This window comes from Medicago sativa, chromosome 3 (genome assembly GCF_051527215.1).
Source record: "Medicago sativa cultivar Bolivia chromosome 3, Bolivia_mono, whole genome shotgun sequence".
Classification (NCBI taxonomy): domain Eukaryota; kingdom Viridiplantae; phylum Streptophyta; class Magnoliopsida; order Fabales; family Fabaceae; genus Medicago; species Medicago sativa.
This window is the reverse complement of record NC_140751.1, coordinates 97691508-97710500: the sequence shown is the minus strand read 5'-3', so window position 1 is coordinate 97710500 and position 18993 is coordinate 97691508. Positions and strand designations below refer to the sequence as shown.

General features: G+C 34.5%; 3 protein-coding genes across 4 annotated transcripts; 2 read left to right on the top strand and 1 right to left on the bottom strand.

The window, feature by feature from the left end:
- Nucleotides 1-23: 23 nt before the first annotated feature.
- Nucleotides 24-3384, bottom strand: LOC146942599 (uncharacterized). Its single transcript, XM_085756638.1, has 2 exons — nt 2116-3384; nt 24-418 (listed from the first exon to the last, which is right to left on the bottom strand). The coding sequence occupies exons 1-2, from the start codon at nt 2249-2251 to the stop codon at nt 180-182; spliced, it is 375 nt and encodes a 124-aa protein (XP_085612764.1). The 5' UTR covers nt 2252-3384; the 3' UTR covers nt 24-179.
- A 419-nt stretch (nt 3385-3803) lies between these two features.
- On the top strand, nt 3804-9003 carry CRY3 (cryptochrome 3). 2 transcript variants are annotated; one of them, XR_015032773.1, is made up of 13 exons: nt 3804-4281; nt 5003-5142; nt 5273-5497; nt 5891-6016; nt 6132-6206; nt 6640-6756; nt 6845-6891; nt 7233-7309; nt 7498-7573; nt 7740-7819; nt 7935-8058; nt 8366-8415; nt 8534-9003. XR_015032773.1 is itself a non-coding variant. In XM_085756637.1 (13 exons), exons 1-13 carry the CDS (start codon nt 3837-3839, stop codon nt 8750-8752), a joined length of 1791 nt encoding a protein of 596 aa, XP_085612763.1. In that variant the 5' UTR covers nt 3804-3836; the 3' UTR covers nt 8753-9003. The 2 variants fall into 2 exon arrangements, 1 of the variants encoding a protein (XP_085612763.1); XM_085756637.1 differs by having other exon boundaries at nt 7740-7809.
- A 2318-nt stretch (nt 9004-11321) lies between these two features.
- LOC146942597 (integral membrane metal-binding family protein (DUF2296)) lies at nt 11322-15730 on the top strand. Its single transcript, XM_085756636.1, has 6 exons — nt 11322-11531; nt 11692-11970; nt 12868-13012; nt 13891-14000; nt 14433-14862; nt 15015-15730. Exons 2-6 carry the CDS (start codon nt 11710-11712, stop codon nt 15431-15433), a joined length of 1365 nt encoding a protein of 454 aa, XP_085612762.1. The 5' UTR covers nt 11322-11531; nt 11692-11709; the 3' UTR covers nt 15434-15730.
- The last annotated feature ends 3263 nt before the right edge of the window (nt 15731-18993 follow it).

Here is an 18993-nt window from a genome sequence, read left to right as displayed (position 1 = left end):
ATAAAAAAGAGAAAGAAAAAAAATCAAGATTAATGCAACTCTTGATATTTCCCATAGGAGCATTTGCTATTACAACCACATCAGACCAAGGGAAACCAAACCAGATACAGGCTACTACAACCAACCTTATAACAATGAAACTTTTAAAAACAAGTAAACAAATGAATCCAAATGTTTTGTTAGCCAGGCCCCACTTTTGGAATATCATAATGTTCACTAAGATTAGCGAGATATTGATTGAACTGCTGAATCCTATCTCGATGAGATCTGCTCGCCATCTTTGCTAGCCTTTGAAGTTCAAGTTTTTCTGTCTGTTGGAGAAATCGTCTCTCAGCTGGAGTTAGGTGATCATCAAAAGATGCACCGTTTCCTTTGCCCTCATACTTGTCACCCTCCTTCATGCTACCTTCATGGTTACCTGTTGACAACATTTTTTCAAATATCATATCATATCCAAAGTTAACAACCGTTAACCTAGGTTAGCACCAACAATTCAGATCAACAATGTGTTTGTTGTTCAAATTCGGCAAATGTTGTTGATGTTCTACATTCAATCATTTTTGTTTTCTTAAATCAACACTAGTTCCTATATATATGTCAGTGTCGTGTTTGGTATCAATATGTGTTAGTAATGTCGAGTCTAGTATCTATAAGTGTTGGTGCTTCATGCTTAATTAACTGATGCCAGTCATACTTAAAGCAATCCAACTCTGCCAAAGTTTTCAAACAAACTCACAATAAACCATCAAATCAGTATGACAGAACAACCCACAATTATCTAGCTTCTCAATGAAATTAGATGAATTCTTCCTACAAACTATTATTCAATTGCTCATTTGCTCATGACAAATGAATCCATTCATATGCTCTGCATGCCAAAATCTCAAAGAAGACTAGACTCCTAAGGAGAACTCAAAAGAAGAATGACATGAATTTGACACATGCCCGATTTTAGTAGTTTATATACACAGTTAGAACAATCAACAGCCAATCTGCTGAATGGTTGTCAACTTTGGCATACTTGGCCTCCGGAGTAATATTATCAACAAGATAAAGAACTCCAAATTCTGAACTCAACCACTAGAAACACCCCAAATACTCAAAATTGTCAAACTCACATAACCAAACAAGTACTCCAAAATCAAATTATTTCTATTGATTTTAAGATGACAAAAGTTTACTTTAATTGAATTGATTTGAGCTAAAAGAGAGTTTATAAATTGATTAAGGTTTGAATACTTTGACATGAAAATGGTTTGTAAAATAAAATTTGAGTGTAAAAATCAAGTTTGGGGGGGGGGGGGGGGGGGGGGGGGGGGGGGGGGGGGGGGGGGGGGGGGGGGGGGGGGGGGGGGGAATTGTAAATCATAGCTTCAAATTGAAATTAACTCTAAAACAAAATCATTATAAGCTAGAACCACCAAACATCCTAAAAATCAATTGTACTCCCTCCGACCCGGAATAACTGACCCATTTTCTAAAAAAAAGTGTCCCAAAAAAACTGACCCATTTCAATTTTCAATACAACTTTCATCATTCCCAATACAATATAACACTAAATAATACTACTTTTATCATTCCCAATACAATATATTTCATTTTCCCCTTTATTTATACACTTTTCTTAATCTGTGTGAAAAACCAAAGTAGGTCAATTATACCGGGACGGAGGTAGTAATTTGTAAGTCTTTAGAATCAGCCAAAAAGTGAATCCAATCATGTAAAACAAAAGAAAAACTCTTAAACGGATAAAAACATGCATGAACCTAGGGAATAAACATTAGGGCATTGAATGAAATATTGACCGTATTTTCAACGTATCTTTGCCCTTTTGATTGAGTATATGTTTTTCTGAATCTTTAGCAGTCTGCATCACTTCATCCTGATACAACAACAAATTTTCAATAACCAAATTCATTGATTGAATCGAATCAATCTAATAGCATGTATCTTGGCCCTTTTTTTCAATGAAATTAAAATTTCTTACAAAATAATGCGTTAAATTAATGAATTCGTTCAATGCATTTGAAACAAGAAAATGCACATAGCATAGTCAAGTGAAATGTGTTTGCAATTGCGTTTCAACGGATAAATAAGAAAGAGGGTAATCTTCACCTGAATTAAACTCTGATGAGTAATGGTGACTGTTGTCGTGTTTCTTCTTCTTCTTTTTGGTTCCACCATTTTTGACATTCAATGGCTTTCCTTTGAGTTTCAATTTTCCGATCACGACGCCGTCGGACGGAGACATCTGATTCAGAACCACAATGATTATGGATTCAATCGGCGATCGAAAACAGGCAGTGCTTTTCTGTGTGATAATTGGAATTAGTAAGTTGAATAATATATTTGCTCGAAGATAGGGAAAGGTAGGAAAGTTGGCGAATTTTCTAGAAACGACTAGTACCAGGAACTTCTCTTCGGTAGGGATTTTTACCTTTTGCACCCTATATTACTCCCTCCGGTTTTAAACAAATACTCCCTCCGTCCTTATATTTAAGCACCAAAAGACAAAGAGTGCTTACATGAATAGTATTTTACTCTTACAAAAGGAGGTGGAAATAGAGATTTGACTACTCAGATCCTATTTACAAGAAACATTTGATTTGTTGGTTCATTGCATAAATGATAAATGATGTATTTGGTAAGATCCCCACCATTATTAAAAATAACAAGGATTAAATAGGTTATTAGTCCTTGCACTTTCATCAATTTTTGGTATTAGTCCCTGCACTTTTTGTATTTGGGTTTGATCCCTGCACTTTGTAAAAAATTTGTTATCGGTCCTCTGTTAGTTGACCGGTAAAAAAAATCCAAAACTAACGGAGTGCCACGTGGCCCAATTATTTCACGCCACGTGGAACACATTAAAACAAAATAAATATAATAATAATTATTTATTTAGAAAAACAAAACATCAGAAACGATAAATAATAAAAGCAAGGGGAAACGTGATTGAATATTTAGAAAGGGGAAGAATGGATTCTAGGGTTTCAAATTGAACCCCAAATCCAAAAATGTGATTGTACACTGAGATCGTTCACACTTCTACTGTTGTTTCCATTTGTTTTGAAAAAGCACATTTGCAGAACATAATTGTTGTATATTCAACTGCTAATTTCCAGTAAAATAGCTTTTGGGGAATCATTGTTAAAGGTTTGTTCTTGTTTATATTCTTTTGTTGCTATTCTTTGGATCGATTTCTTTATTGGCATGTGTGGGAAAGAAACAACAAAAACAGTCACTTGATAAGAAATTATTAACTGCAAGAATGAAAAAACATTCACTTAAAAAGAAGAAGATGGAAATGGAGTTGGGTGTTGATGAATCATGAACTAAAAATGAAGAAGAAGGTGGAATTGGAGTTGCCCTAACGATTAATCCATCCTTACAGAGGATTTTTTTTCCCTTATAAAACCAGAATAAATAATAATAATAATTATAAAACAATTATTATATTTTAATTCTTTTAATGTTAAAATTTTGTTTTGTAGTGTGTCACGTGGCGTGAAATAATTGGGTCGTGTGGCACTCCGTTAGTTTTGAATGTTTTTTTATGGATGAACTAACAGAGGGACCAATACTAAATTTTTTACAAAGTGCATGGACCAAATCCAAACAAAAGAAAGTGCAGTGACTAATAACCTATTTAAGCCAAATAACAATAATTAACTTGTACCTTGACGCAGGGGTAAGTGCAACAATAGGACAAGATATGTCCACGTCATAACAATCCATTTCTGCCACGTGTCACAGTTTAAACTGCATAACGTGTCTTTCTTCCTCACAAATCTCCCTCCCCCAAACCATACCAAATCGACGTTATTCGCTTTTACATGGCCATTTCCCTCTACAACACTACACTTCCATTACTTTCTTTAACAACAACAACAACTCTCAACTCATCCAAATCCACTCTAACATCATTCCTCACAATCACAAACCCAACAACACGATTTCAGTTCCCAACCATCGCAATGAACATGTGCACCACCAAATCCGAACCCTCAGCATCTTCTTCGTCAATGCAGCACGTGCCAGAGCTAGACTCTAACGAAATGGAAAGTGTGGCAAACCAAACATTCCAAAGGTACACTTCCAATAACACCAAGAGGAGTGGTAAAGGTACGGCAATCGTGTGGTTTAGAAACGATCTCAGAGTTTTGGATAATGAAACTCTCTACAAGGCTTGGCTTTCTTCTCAAACTCTCTTGCCTGTTTATTGTATTGATCCTCGACTATTTGCAACCACTTACCATTTCGGATTTCCAAAAACCGGAGGTATATTCTTGTTTCATTACTGTCTTTTATCTCTTTTCTTCAATGACATTGAAACTGAGATGTCCACACCGGGAATAATTTCAAAAATAGAAGTGACTGAAACTTTATTCGGTAATTGTAGCAGACGACGCATAAGTTAACCGATACTGGATAGACTTATATCAGATAGCGGATAAGCTAGAGATCGAATTTCAAGTGTTAGCCTGTTAGGTAAATTTAAATGTTGAACTAACTTAAATATTTAAAATGATATAAAAATGTGTTTTTAATTAATGTTTAATTTTTTTCCAATTAAAATAATTAGGGTAAAAATGAGAGGCAAAATTATACGTTATAAGCTACTATTAGTTAAAACACTGCTCGAAGTAGCATATCAAAAAAATACTATAAGCTAGTGAAAAATGCTTTATGCTCGTAGAAAGGTTGTTACCAAATAGCTTTACTTTGATCGCACAAACTTGTACACTAAGCTAGCGGTTTGTCCTTGCTAAACCGAGCCTGAATGTAACATTTGTCAGCGTTGTTTCATAATTTTTTTTTTGTGATATGTTATAGTTTGACGCATGTTGAACACCAAATAATACACCTTCAATCTAATGTGTTAGTGTTTTGTAGCTTTTATTAACTTCTTTGTTTGTTTTGTTGGTGCTATAGATTTGAATTTGATTAATGCGATAGCAATATAATATAGCATCACCTTTATGAACATGACCTTGTGCAGCATTGAGAACACAATTTCTCCTTGAATGTTTGGATGACTTGAGGAAGAATCTAATGAAACGGGGACTTAATTTGCTTATTCAACATGGCAAACCTGAAGATATTCTTCCTTCTCTAGTTAAAGCTTATGGAGCTCATACAGTTAGTATTTGAGTATTACTTTTTTAATTATGTTTAATAAGCTAGTTTAGATTGATGGAATTTCCAAATTTTATGATAATTGATGCATCTTTAGGGTTGGTTGGTTCATTGGTGAATGTGAAATTGTCAGGTTTATGCACAGAAAGAAACTTGTAGCGAAGAGCTGGATGTTGAAAGGTCTCTCAACAAATGTCTTCAACAAGTGGTAGTACCATCTGACGGATCCGCTGGGGCGGCATCAGCTTCTAACAGCCACCCCAAATTACAGTTTGTTTGGGGCACCACTATGTACCACCGTGACGATCTTCCTTTTGATGTCACTTGTTTGCCAGATGTTTATACTCAATTTCGTAAGGCATGGTATTTCAATTGACATGTGTGTTTAGATTTATATGGATTTATTTGGATTAACTTATTTAAGCTTATCTACGGACATAAGCACTTGTAAGACTGTTTGAGAGAACTTATGAGAACACCTTGTAAGACGTCCATACTTGATTTTATCTTATTTCCATAAGCTCTCCAGGATAGCTTATGAAAACAAGCCATAGCTTATGTGAAAACAGTTTAACTACATTTTTGTTTATATAATTAGTTTATACATAAGTACTTATATTATTTTTTTTGACAAGACATAAGTACTTAAGTACTTATATGATGAGCGCTTATACTATAAGCACTTAGTTAAGTTGTCCACCGAAATAGGAAATGGCTTTTGCTGCTACTCATACTGCTACTGAATATGCAGACTGTTGAAGCGAAATGTGCCGTGCGCTCATGCATCAAACTGCCAACATCACTTGGACCACCTCCCCCAATTGAGGATTGGGGATGTCTTCCTTCATTGGAGCTGCTGGGACTTTCCTCACAGAATGTAGGTTTTGCCATAAGTATACTTGTGGATATCCATGCAAGAGACTCTAGTCCTTTGAACTCAACAATGAAAAAGTAATGACTTTCGCTTTTCTGTTTGCTTCCTCTTGATGTAGGTTAACAAGGGGATGAAATTTGTGGGGGGTGAAACTGCCGCATTGAGCAGAATATATGAATACTTTTGGAAGAAGGTCAGAGGTTACACTTATCTACATTTTTTTAACTATAAATGTTATGTTGGAATTAATGTTAGTCATGATGGGAGTAGGGATGGAAACTTGAACTCCTTATCTCCAAATGAAAATGTAGATTTAATTTATGTCATTCTGCATCTGTCTATTCTCCGAATAATGAGTTAATTTAGGAGTAATATTTTTTCCCCTTTTTGAGTAAACATGAAGGTTCAAGAGTTATCACTGATAGGGAACAGTCGTCTATACAACTGCATACAGAATGGAAGGGAATTATTTAATTGTGTGCAACATAAAATAGGAAAAAGGGTCAAACGAAAATATGTTCACTGGTGGCTCCGGGACTTAATTAAGATATTCAAGATCTAAAAATATAGTGTGGTCGAAACATTGTTTAGTCATCTAACTCATTCTTAAGCTTGTACATGTTTAGGATTTACTAAAGGTATATAAAGAGACCCGAAATGGGATGTTAGGGCCTCATTATTCTACTAAATTCTCGCCATGGCTTGCATCCGGAAGCTTGTCTCCTCGTCTCATACACGAAGAGGTTAAAGTTGACAACAGATTCTGATTTGTTTATTACATGATATTGAAAAACTAGACTCCTTTGATAAAGTATTGTCTGTTCATCATAGGTGAAGAGATATGAGAATGAAAGACAGGCAAATAGTTCTACCTACTGGTAACACTTCGTTTTCTTATTATTGTAGATCTATATCATATTTATTGATAGAATTCTCTTATTTGCACTTTTGTAGCTATTTCTGAATAATTCACTTATCTGTCAACTTGAAATTTCGCACACTTGCTTTAACTCCATCTAGAAAAGGCTAGTGCGAAATTTAGTGACAAAGAAAGGGTAATGCTTAAGGAAAGAAAAACTAACAGGAGAAAAACCAAGCTATTCATTCTTTAATTCTTCATGAAAGTTCAGTAATAGTAGACAGTTAAATAATTACACGGTTGACATCCTACATCTTCTTGTAACGCATTCTTCTTCTGAATCCGTCTTTATTTTCACAGGGTTTTGTTCGAGTTGCTATGGAGGGATTACTTTAGGTTTCTATCAGTCAAATATGGAAATTCACTTTTCCATATAGGTATGGGTTGTTCAAAGTCTTTGATGCCTCTGGCGATTTATCGGGTCATGGATTAAAACTTCTGCTGGTTTAATATGGCGGTGTTATTCATAGTTGTGGAGTGCAAGTGTGTTGATGCATCTCCATAGAACCTTTTTGTTATAATTAATTTATCAGATTGCTTATGTGTAGTCTTTATTTCTTTGTAGGTGGACCTAGAAATGTTCAGAAAAATTGGAGCCAAGACAAAAAATTATTTGAATCCTGGAGAGATGGTTGTACAGGGTTAGTTTCTATCACATCATTATACAATTTTCTTGTTTGTTTCAATACAATACTATTTCTTGATATTATTTTTGTTCTTCTAGAATAGAACTCAAACCTGTAGTTTTTTCTTTTAGCGAACTCAAACCTGTATTGACTTTTTCTTCACTATGTAATACACCTTCAGGTATCCTCTGATAGATGCAAACATGAAAGAATTATCCACTACAGGATTTATGTCAAACCGAGGACGGCAGGTGAACCAAAGTACATTAATGTGTTTCTACAGTATAGTAATTGCTAGGAATTGATACATTGAACTAACGTGAATTTGCACACACCTTTTGTAACCGGAACATGAAAGATTACCCTTTTTTGACAGATTGTGTGTTCCTTCCTAGTTCGTGATATGGGCATAGATTGGCGCATGGGAGCAGAATGGTTTGAGACATGTCTTTTGGATTATGATCCATGTTCTAATTATGGAAACTGGACTTATGGATCAGGTAAATATTTGGAAGTATATGTAACACTTTCTGTAGTAATTCAAATGAAGTCTATTATTTCCACATTTCTTTCTGTTAATAAAAATCCTTGTAGATTTTTTAATATGTCATGCTAACATTATTATGTTGTCCATAAATTCTTTAAAGTAATTCAAATGAAGTCTATTATTTCCACATTTCTTTCTGTTAATAAAAATCCTTGTAGATTTTTTAATATGTCATGCCAACATTATTATGTTGTCCATAAATTCTTTAAACAATGAAAGTTACACTCCATACTCTCTTACTTTTTCTTCTTCTGAATCAGGAGTCGGGAATGATCCTAGAGAAGACCGATATTTCAGCATACCAAAACAAGTAAGTGTCTATGAGAAGATTCACAATTTACTTTGAAATATGGACTTGAAACAGATATAATATTCAGTAAATTTTTAAATTTGGTTCTGATGTGGAACCATTATATACTTGTTGTCAGGCACAAACATATGACCCAGAAGGTGAATATGTTGCATACTGGTTGCCACAGTTAAGAGCAATCTCAAAAGAAAAAAGGAACTTTCCTGGTAATTTATACATTCGTCAAATTGTGCCTCTCAAGTTTGGAACGACTAGTAGACATAATAATGGGGACAAGTCACTTGGTGCAAGAAGAGGTGATGATAGACGAAATGAAAGAAGATGGAACAGGAGATAAATTTGGAGGAACAAGGAAATTAGAAACATGGCCACCTGTTATATCACTGTATCTCACACTTCTATGCATGCCATCATCCTCAGTGGGATGTGGAGATCTTCTAAATGATAGATAGGATAGGCTTTGTTTACCAGGAGCGTATCAAAAGATAATAAGAAAGTTTGTGCCCCCGTTGAAATTGAAGTAGTCCATTTCTATATTGTAATTTTTTTTTAGACAAATTTTATATATGGTAACTTGAGCATGGTCAATTTTTATTCTATTTTTACAAGAAAACTCAACAGACATATCATTCGATTGCAAAGAATCGGTACAAAATGTTACACTATATCAACAATCCAGGAACTGGGCTTATGGCTTATTTGACTAAAGAACTGGGCTTATGGCTTATTTGACTAAATTATAGTTAATCTCCTAGGACTGTGACTTAGACATGTTCTAATTATGTTAGGAGCTATGAGCTATGATTCTTATCAGAATGAACTTATCAACAATGTTACACAGTCAGATTAATAAACAGCATGGCAAACATTGCATGTTTTTTTTGTGTGTAAAGGACCAACATTGTAATATGCCTAAATTTATCACTAAATAAACTTATACACCAAAGTTTTTATGTAGATCATAAATAGTAATGAGTAAATTGTAGAAAATATTATTAGACCATAGAGACTTTTTAGATTGTGTGGTATTTTGTCAAAACAACTTTTAAAATATTTATCTTGTCTAATTAAAATAAAATTTGTTTCAGGTCACATTGTTCACAGTCTTAAAAGTCACTCGCACTATTTTTTTTCTTATTCATTAGAGGTAACCTTATTCAAGACATTGACTGTATAAATGTGAACACTCATCTCATCCAATATTTGAACATGGATTCTCCATATCGTGGGATAGACTCTAGTTAGTATCACTCTAATTTATATCCTTAATATAAATTTTGAAAAAGAAAAAAAAAAGTTACTTTTGATGGAGTTTAATTTACAGAAGAAAAAAAACTAAAATCGTGTTTTTGGACAATTCAAATGATTTTTTTAGACGACTAAAATTCTATCCTTGAGATGAATCATTGAGAGAATACACTGTTTGAACTCGATCCCTATATATTTTGTAATGATATAGTATATTATAATGTATTGTTCATACTAAGAGCATCCAGAATGGTGACTCTCATCTTTAAGGTCTTAAATGAGTCCCACATTGACACATCATTTTTTAATAATTTTTAATAATAGTACCTAATAGGTACTCAACCACTCCAATGAAGACCCTCTAACAAAAGGTCTAATTGGGTCCCACCAATATTATTTATTTAATACACTATCTATTTTATAGTATTAAAAAAAACCATGAAAATTATTATTTTAATAAAAATGTGATGTGGGTCCATTTAAGAATGAGGTCTTAATTTAGACCTTGCATCTTTTAAGACCCTTAATTTTTTTTCACAATGGAAGTATCTATTAGGTACCCGGTCTTAAATGTTTAAGACTCTCCCATTGTGGATGCTGTAGTTGAGCTATGTTGACGGATAAAGTAAAATATTGTTTTACAAGTGGCTTAGAGCATCTCCAATGCTAGAACCATATTTGTGTTCTTGAAGCATTTTGGTGGGGTCCAAAGGTGCCACATGTGTATTAAGAACATCCTTTCATTTTTACTCCAATGCAAAGAACAATATTTGTGTTCTTAACTTACATTATAGGGTCCCACAATTGGCCCCACATATTTTTATTTATTTCAATACTTATTATTTTTCAAAAACTTAAACTCATTTCCCTTTCTCTTTCCCCCGCGTGTCCCCACTCCCCACCCTTCTTTTCCTTTTCTTTTCCTCTTTTCTCTCTCTTTGCTTTCTTTTCTCTGACGCAGAACCTGCAAGAATTAGTTCCCCCACAAGAACCGTTCTCCAAGCTGTCATCGACGTCACCCTCCTCCAATGCATAGAACAAAATTGTTGTGTTCTTGTGCTTAGAGAACAGTGTGTAGAACAAGCACTAAAGTTGCTCTTAGGGATAAACGTGAAATTTTTAGAAATGGAAGCCAAAGATGATTTTGGAAAAGGGTTGGAGAAAGAGCTTTACATAAATAATAGGCTAAAGTGCAACTTTGGCCCCCTATCTTTCAAAAAGTTGCGATTTTGGCCCCCTAACTTTGAAAACTACAATTTTGGCCCCCCATGTTTAGGGAAATATGCTCTTTTAACCCCCTAACATAAGGGAAATATGTCTTTTAACCCCTTATCTTTTCAAAATGTTGCGATTATGACCCCTTATCTTTTCAAAATGGCCCCTTTTTTTGGACACGTGTCGCCTTCTCAGCAGTTTTCAAAGTTAGGGGGCCAAAATTGTAATTTTCAAAGTTAAGGGGCCAAAATCGCAACTTTTTGAAAGATAAGGGGCCAAAGTTGCACTTTAGCCTAAATAATAATAATATGGTACTGAATGATTAAAATACATCTTTTGCGTGGGTTTTCTTTTTCCCCTTTTCACCTGGCCTGGCCTGGCATGGCATAAAGTTAGTTTTACAATTGGTATATACATTGACATTGAGTGGCATTCAAGTCTTTGTTTGTTGATTACGACCCTCGTGCTACGTGTTCACGACGTGTTTGGAAACTCCAAAAATACTAACTCCCCCGATTGATTTTGCTTCCTCCTCCGGCAATCCAATCCAATCCAATCCAATCCAACGTTTACATATTCAATCGCAAGATCCGAACAATCCACTCAATAATCAACCACACGAGGAAGAGGAAGAGGAAGAGGAAGAGGAGGAGGTTAATTTTTCCATTTCACGCCTACTTTCCTTTTTCTTCATCAATTTTATTAATTAATTAATTAATTAATCGCTTAATTAGTTAAGTAGATCGATTAATTCCTATTTGTGTTCTTGTGAGTGTGATTGTTGATCTGTTAGATTCTTGTTTGTGTTTTTAGGAAAAAAGGGGGGGAATAATGGCCGATGACAAAGCAGTTGGGGAAGGTGAAAAGAAGGAGACAAGTCCTACTGCTACTCCTGGGAATGAAAAGAAGAAGCGCAAAGGATTCATTTCCCGAATTTGGAATGGAATTTTTAGGTTACACGGCGATGATTTTGAGAAGCGCCTTAAACATATTTCTAAAGAGGAAGCTGCTGTTATTGCTAGAGTCACCAGAAGATCACGATCCAGGCGCCAGACTTCCCGCAATCTTATTGTTTTTTCTGTTATATTTGAGGTTTGTTATATTTTTTTTTTTAATATAGTTGATTCTTAATTATACTTTGTATGCCTTTTAGCCACTGTTGTCAATTGCTGATCGTGGAAAATAGCGGTTTGCTCAAATTCTATTACATAACAGTGATATAGCGCTTTGTAGTACTGAATAAGGTTTGCAGAACAATAGCAATTTGTGCAAACTGCGATATGCAACAGTGCTATAGCACCATTATTTAATAACACTCCTTTATATTTTTACTGTAATATTGTCCGTTCAGTTTCTCATGTTTTCTACATTGAACATGATATTTAAGTTGTTTCTTTAATTGTTAGAAACCTTCGGTTGTTCATTCCTTTTCCCATTGTAGATATTTATAGGATTGTCTACCAGCATGGTTTGTTCTACTTTTAAAATATGTATCAAACATCATACAAAAATTATATGTTATGTTCTGTCTTGTTCTAATCTGTGTACCAAACATTATTTATTTTTTTTACAATATTTATAGGTTGGCACATAGAGGGGTAACCTTGGCGCAACTGGTAAAGTTGTTGTCATGTGACCGAAAGGTCACGGGTTCAAGTCCTGGAAACAGCCTCGTGTAAAAAACAGGGTAAGGCTGCGTACAATACACCAAATGGTGGGATCCCTTCCCGGACCCTACATATGCGGGAGCTTCAGTGCACCGGGTTGCCCTTTTTTTTTTATTTATAGGTTGGCACATATATAGGGACTGCAGTAGTTATTCAGTTCAGTTTAATAGTTCATATAATTTTGATTGAATAGCTAATTAAGTGGTTATTTGGTCTCTCTCAGTAACTAAGCAGACTTGCTGCCGTGGTCCTAAACTGTAGCCCCCCTTTTTTTCATTGTAATAAAAAATAGAATTTCGCTGAAAATAGTTTCAACTTTCAGGTCATTGCTGTAGGTTATGCTATTATGACAACAAGATCGGCGGGTATAGATTGGAAAATGAGGGCGATCCGGGTTTTGCCGATGTTTCTTTTGCCTGCACTATCATCTGCTGTTTATTCAGCATTTATCACCTTCACACGAATGTGTAAGTGTCAGAAGCTTTAGACATACATATCTTACAGATGGTAGTCTACATGTTTATTTCATCTTTAGCTATCACGGCTTTATATGTATGGTCTGTGTTCTACTTTGATTGGGTTTGCTCTAGTGTTGCTTCTTTTGCAATTGTCATCTATGTGAATGAAATCTTAACTTTCATATCATAACTCTCAAATTTGATGTCATCTAGTGGTCTTATTTATGATAAAATATAATGTTTACAATTGGAACAAGTTATAAATTCATCATCCGTTACAATTTCTGACATTCATAATTGTTAGAGCCATTGGAAAAGTCTGCAGTTCGGTACTTCCTGATATGAATACTTGTAATGAAAACGTTTCCTCATGCTATCAAATCGATGACTCCATGGTAGTCAGCGAATGCTGATAAAAATGTTTGGTCATAGCAAGTTTAATAATTCATTAGAAGGTCCTAAAGTTCATTCAATAAAACAGACTATGAAACTTGTATGTATAGTTTTTTTTTTTTTTTTAAGGAATAGCATTTTATTTGTTAAAGAAAAGCGTTGCCATCTGTTGGAAATTCCGCCTTAATTGCGGTCTGCCCCCAGTCGCCTAAATTGCGACCTTTGGTTAGCCTTCATTGCAGCCTCCAACACCTTCATTATGTTGGCTTTGAGGGGGTGGATTTAGTCCCACATCAGATAGATAAGATTCTTGAGAAGAGTTTATAAAGAGGAGGCACTCCTCACCTTACAAGCCGGTTTTGTAAGGATGAGTTAGGCCCCAAATTTCAACACCATCAATACGAAGTTATAAAGGCTGTATTTGAACATCGAATACTTAAAAAGTAAATTTCCAAATTTGTTGAAGTTTTAATTCATAATGTGTGATTATGTAGGTGATCGTAGGGACCAGAACATTCTTGAAAAGCTTAGAGCTGAAAGGCAAGCAAAAATTGATGAGCTCAAAGAAAAGACAAATTATTACACTACACAACAGCTTATTCAGGTGATTGTTTGAGGAACTGAAAGAAGGCTTGTTACATTGTTTTCAATATCATTTTTTTTTTCAAGCTATTTGGATCAGACAAAATAAATTGAGATTGTGGTGACCACTATGTGGTCTATTAAGGTTCAGTGATGTCAAAATCTAAGTTGATAGATACAACATTTAATTTTTCAGAATCCTATTAGAGCTTGATGACACACCTTCTGATTCTCAGTTAGGATTTTTTTTATGCATGAAATAATAACATGTGTGCTTTATTTTTTGGAAGAATCAACAATGTGAACATACGACTTGACTAATGGAATCAAAGTTCCTTAATTCATTATGAGTTATGCCCGTGTCTGTGCTTTGAATTGTAGAGCAGCTTTTGATGGTATATGTTTACCACTACTTTAAGATTGCTGACTATTATACATGTGATGATGTACATAGAGATATGACCCAGACCCAGCAGCAAAGGCAGCTGCTGCAACTGTTTTGGCTTCCAAATTGGGTGCAGATTCTGGTATGAGATTGTACATGGGTGATGAATCCAATCTCAGTGGTGCTTCAACAGGGAAGAGCAATGATGTTGAACTTGTGCAGTCCTCTGGACTTCGTAATCGTAAACAAGTTCAAACTAGATCCACTAGTCCAGGGACATCCACGCCAAATTTTACTGATCAACAATTAGCAGGTTCAGGGGGATTTGATCAAACCCAGACCTCAGAGTATAATCAACATGCTGTTGTCGAACATCACCAACCTCAAAGTTCAACCCCACAAGATGGAGGGTGGATTGCAAGAATTGCAGCGTTGCTTGTGGGTGAGGATCCAACGCAGTCTTATGCTCTCATATGCGGTAACTGCCACATGCATAACGGTAAGGGGCTCTAAATTTTATTGTCTATGGTTTTGTCCTTTTGCATTTATTGCAGGAAATAAAAAAGAAGATTGTAGTGCTAGTTTTTTGGGCATTCATCAATGTTAATTGTTGAACGTAGTAACGGGAAAAGTGTATTTTTATCTGACCAGGTCTTGCTCGGAAGGAGGATTTCCCATTTATCACTTATTACTGCCCACATTGCCATGCGCTGAACAAACCAAAGCAATTGGACGGGAGTATCTCCGGTCTTGCTTCCCCAAATGCAGGGTCTGTGCAAATGGATGAGGGTATCTTGGGCCTTCCTTCCCTTAATGCAGGGTCTGTGCAAATGGATGAGCGTATCTCGGGCCTTCCTTCCCCTAATGCAGGGTCTTCGCAAATGGATGAGCATATCTCAGGTCTTCCTTCCCCTAATGCAGGGGCTCCAAAAGCAAGCGATGGTGAGGCAATTTTAAATGATAATGCTTCTGCTGCAGAGAGCATAATCACAAGCAACGGTCCTGTAAATGCTAGCCCTGAGGCTGAGAAAGTATCAGAAATGACAAGTTTAGAGGAGAAAACTGATTGAAATGCCAGCTAATTTAGTGATTTGGCTGCTGGGGTACCATGCCTTGCCCCTTGTTCCACAGGAGGAACTAACCAATTGGTTTCCTTTGTTGGTTTTGCTACACGAAAAGTGCGGAAATACTTTGATACATATTGTGATTTGTTATACATAGATTAGGTGGATTGCTTGTGAGATAAGGCAATTTTGGTGTGTGTTTTTCTTTCTTTTTTGGTATTATATTGCTTAAGTGTTCCAGTTAAAAACCATGATCATACATGAGAGAAATTTTGAAAACGGAATTTATATCCATATTGTGCATGCATTCCGGCCATGATGGATCGTCTCAATTTAGCAAAAGAAATTGTGAACTTGATAGGTCTGCATTATTACGTCTGTTTATTTCCATTTTGGAATTGTCCATAGATTTGCGGTCCTTCACTTTGTCAATTTGGGGACCGGATCCTCCCTGGGAAAGGATTTCCCAAATCAATGGTGGAGTAAAAGATTTAATAATAAAACGAGGAGGGAGAAGACATTTAAGGGTGTGGATGAAAGCTTGAGAAAAGTTGACGGGAGGAAAATATGTTCTTGTCAATTTTTTCTTACAAAATAAATTATCATAGTGGGAAGTCATTATTGGGAGGCGAGAAAAATGATGACTTTTATTGGAGGAGAAAAAAAAAATGTTGATTTGTTATATTTTTTTAAGAAATCAAAATAAAATATATTGACTGAAACAAGTTTTAAACTTGCACAAGGAATATTAGACTAGGACTCAAGGTATGATACAGCATATATTACAATAATGGTACCAAAACAACGAATGAAACACATGTTATGCAACATGAATACAACAATGAAGTAGATTTATCCACCATTGATCAACATCAAAAGCAAAGTTGACTTTTTTTGTCAAGTAGCCTAATTGCACACAATTTAATTGTGGAGAAGTGGAGTGTCCGGGGTTCGAACCCCGGCCCTTGTATATAAAATGCAATATCCCTACCAATTGAGCTAAGCTCACGGGGATAAAAGCAAAGTTGACTTGTTATCAGTGGAGTGGTTTATAAATGAATATATTTTTATAAATAGTGATATGGATTCTTTTCGAGTCAAAATATTATTAATTGGATGATTCACTTGCATTTTACAAATAAAGAGAATCGCTATCACGTTCCCGTGAGCATATATATGTCCTCTTGAATCTAAGAAGTCCAGTTGAAGGGAGAATGAGAAAAAATTAGGTGATTAATCACATTAATTTATTTATATTTTCACTTCAAATACATCTCTACATTGTAGGAGAGATGCAAATTTGTGAAAATAATAAAGGTTATGCTTTGAGTCTTGACGGTTGAGCGAATTTTTCATTATTTGGTTGAGCGAATTCTTCATTATTTCCTTAATTTTTTTTAGGACGAATTTATTTTTCTTTTTTTGGTAGTGAACTTATGAATTTTTCATTATTTGGTTGAGCGAATTCTTCATTATTTCCTTAATTTTTTTTAGGACGAATTTATTTTTCTTTTTTTGGTAGTGAACTTATTTTTCTTTAGTTGCTACCTTCACAGCTTAAGATATCTTCACTTTGTCAAAAAAAAAAAAAAAACTTAAGATATCATCACATTTAGTACATGAGGTAAATAAACTAGTTGGATTTTCTTCAAAAATGTTTATGTTAATTGATCATAAATAAAAAACACTTTAAACTTCTTTTTTCCATTTATTAAAAAAAGCATTACGCAAACCAATTTTTGTTGGGTTAAATAATTTTTTTCTTAAAAATATAGTTAATTTTGTTTTTAGTTCTCATAAGAAAAAGTGACATTTTTTTATCCCTAGAAAAATTTTCAGCACATACTTTTAGTCCTTGGAAATTAAAATTTGCATCATTATGCTTAAAATTTAAAACTTTTTGGTCCCTATAAAATTTTTCGGCACATACTTTTAATCCTTGGAAATTAAAATATGCTTAAAATTTAAAAAAAAAATCAGCACATACTTTTAGTCCTTGGAAAATTAAAATTTGCTTCATTATGCTCAAAATTTTAAATTTTGAATATTTTTTTACATATTTGGAACATTATACAAAGTTTCTCCTCAAAAAATTAACTCGAAATTTTATTTTTAGACCCAAATTTTCATTACTTCAATCTTGAAGTTTTGGTGTGTGGAAAAACTCATATTTAATTAATGACATGTTAAAAAAAATATAATCTTTTATAAAGGAGTTTTTTATAATGTTATTAACATATCTGTAAAAAAAATCATTCAAAAATTTAAAAGTTTAAGCATAATTAAACAAATTTTAATTTAATAGAAATTAAAACACCGTGCTGAATTTTTTTACAAGAATCAAAACATGTACTTTTTTAATGATGACTAAAAAAAATTCACTATATTTACAAGGACCAAAAACTTATTTAACTTCTTTTTAATCAAAATCAAAAAAAGAAAGGCATCATATATGTGCATTAGTCATTAGAAAAAGAAGTTATTCTCAATAAAGGTTGTAATATTCATTTATTTAATGATTATGATACTATATATATTAAATGTCGTGACCAACACACGTTGGCTCAGTTGGTAAGGAACGGGCCACTTCCTTGCAGAAGGTTGTGTGTTCGATTCCCTCTGCCGATGTGAGGGCAGTGTTGGTGGGTGATCTGTAAGTACCTCTATAAGTGCCCTTTGGGCCCAGAGGCATGCCCTGACCCTGGTGGTGACCGGAGCCGAACCCACCTAAACTTTAAAATATCAAAAAAAAAAAAAATGTCGCAGTTACCACCACCGGTCCTCCGAATTGAAGAGAATATCCAACATGTCCTCTTTAATCTCCATAGTATTTAACTTCATAACATGATGTCGAGACATCATTAAATTTACCTATCATATCGGAAGTTGGTTCGTAATCTTTTTTAGATTCATTTTGAAATCCAATATACCTAAATTAACATTCATGTTTGAATCCCTTTAGTTGAGTTGGTAGGGATATTGCATATTATATGTAGGGGTCGAAGTTTGAACTTCGGACATCCCACTTTTCCACATTTAAAATATGTGAGTTATAACCACTAAGCTCAGGGGCGGACCTGGACTAGGCCCACTGTGGCAAGTGCCACACTAGTCCAAGCCCAATTTTTTTTTTTTTTAGCTAAATGTTGTATAATATAAATCAAATTTTGTAAATTAATCACATGTGTATGGCATGGTTTAGTGGTAAAGGCATGTCTCTTTCAACTAGGGAGCTTAGGTTCGATTCTTGTATTGGCCACTAATAATACCATAAACCATAAAAATGCATAATGCAAATGTTGAACCGGAGTACTTAAAGTAAAATCCATTTAGATGTACCACAATCTACTATACATACAATTGTTTTATGAATAATGTTGTGGTACAATCTACTATACATACAATTGTTTTATGAATAATGTTGTGAGAAATAATATATAATGACGACCTGCAAAAAATTGTGCCACACTGGTTTTGTGAGGCCAGATCCGCCCCTGACTAAGCTACTTGACAAAAAAAAAAACATGCATGTTTGAAATCGTCATCAGGGAAGTGTTCTGATCCCA